This window comes from Ictalurus punctatus, chromosome 18 (assembly GCF_001660625.3).
Source record: "Ictalurus punctatus breed USDA103 chromosome 18, Coco_2.0, whole genome shotgun sequence".
NCBI classification, from domain to species: domain Eukaryota; kingdom Metazoa; phylum Chordata; class Actinopteri; order Siluriformes; family Ictaluridae; genus Ictalurus; species Ictalurus punctatus.
The window spans coordinates 14,424,970-14,426,398 of NC_030433.2; the positions used below are offsets into that span (position 1 = coordinate 14,424,970).

At 34.2% G+C, this 1,429-nt stretch overlaps 1 protein-coding gene across 1 annotated transcript in view; it reads left to right on the forward strand.

Annotated features, from left to right (window-relative positions):
- Positions 1-672: 672 nt before the first annotated feature.
- pfdn1 (prefoldin subunit 1) overlaps positions 673-1,429 on the forward strand; it is an 18,673-nt gene continuing 17,916 nt past the window's right edge. The window contains exons 1-2 of the mRNA XM_017492657.2: positions 673-778; positions 1,323-1,429. The exon at positions 1,323-1,429 is cut by the window's right edge and continues 60 nt beyond it. Of these exons, the coding sequence (XP_017348146.1) occupies positions 686-778; positions 1,323-1,429 (200 nt within the window). The 5' untranslated portion in view covers positions 673-685. The remainder of the gene's footprint in view (positions 779-1,322) is intronic.

The window sequence follows — 1,429 nt, forward strand, 5'->3', positions numbered from 1 at the left end:
TCAATGTAAGTCGTTCTGGATAAGGGCGTCTGCCAAATGCCATACATGTAAATGTAATGTAATGGAACTGTATGTAACCTTGATATAGGCTATAGCCTACATGATAACTTTTTACCATCAGGCACACCTTTAGTTGTTAAAAAAAAAAAAAAAAAAAAAAAAAAAAAAAAAAAAAAAAAAACATCCACAGACCTCCTTATCACAAATTTATTCTACAAAATATTCACATATTAACCTGCTTGTTCAAATCTGTACAATAATATTATGGTCATGATGCTTTTTATTCCTGAACTTTCCATTGACAGAAGACAAGCTGATATTATTTATAAGCCAACTTGTTTTCCATCTTTTTTTTTAGTCTTATTAAGGTTTGGATTAAAACGCATTCACTTCAAGCGACCACCAAAATAAGCTAATAACAATATGCAATAATACTGATAAACTCTTTGATAATGATGGATTGTGCTTTTTTTCTACCAGTCTGCCACTCTCCCCATTTTGAGAACTACTTTGAAATATGTAGCCTACAAGCACATACCATGGTTAAACAGTTCAGTTCAGGTTACATTTTATGTGTCGAGAGTAAATCATTTTCACAGACTCTTCTTATAATAACTGTCTCTAAATCAGCGCGACATTTAATAAGTATTTCAGTAATTCCGGTAAAACCTTCTTTCCTCAATAAATGAACGCTGAGGGAAACCAACAGTGCGCATGCGCATTTGTTCTGCCTGTCTCTAGCAACATGGCGGCCCCCGTAGACCTAGAACTGAAGAAGGTAAATCCTAATAAATGAACAGCGGCTCTTTTAGCATGCACAGAAACTCTCTTTATTTTTTCAAGTTCACTGAGTTACAATAGAAACTGTATATTCGTGTTAAGAATCCTGGGTTGGAATCTTGTATAGCTGAATTACTTTAGTATAAGAATAGCGACGTGGTGTGAGTTGAATGTAGGTTGCTAGATAATGGTCAAGTATAATAACGCATACAAGTATAATAATAATAATAATAATAATAATACAAATTTTATGATTAATGATTTGCTGAGGATTGATTTGATCGGTAGCTAGCTAACTTTAATCCTTTAGCTAGTCACGTTTTCCCCAGATAGCCCACATTCAAGCTATGAAAAATAGTATTAGTTAGCCAGCTAGTCAATTTATATGTCAGTATTGATATATATGTTTACTTGGTTATGAGTCAAGCATATGTGTTTGAATATCAAAATGCAACAAAACCTGTCGTTTCTGTAATATATTTTGTCATTCCAGTGTCATCCTCCATTGAAATATATTGTGTTCCTGTCTGTACATCTCTCAGGCCTTTGCAGAATTGCAAGCCAAAATGATTGACACACAGCAGAAGGTGAAGCTCGCAGACTTACAAATCGAGCAACTGAGTCGCATGAAGAAGCATGCTAATCTGAC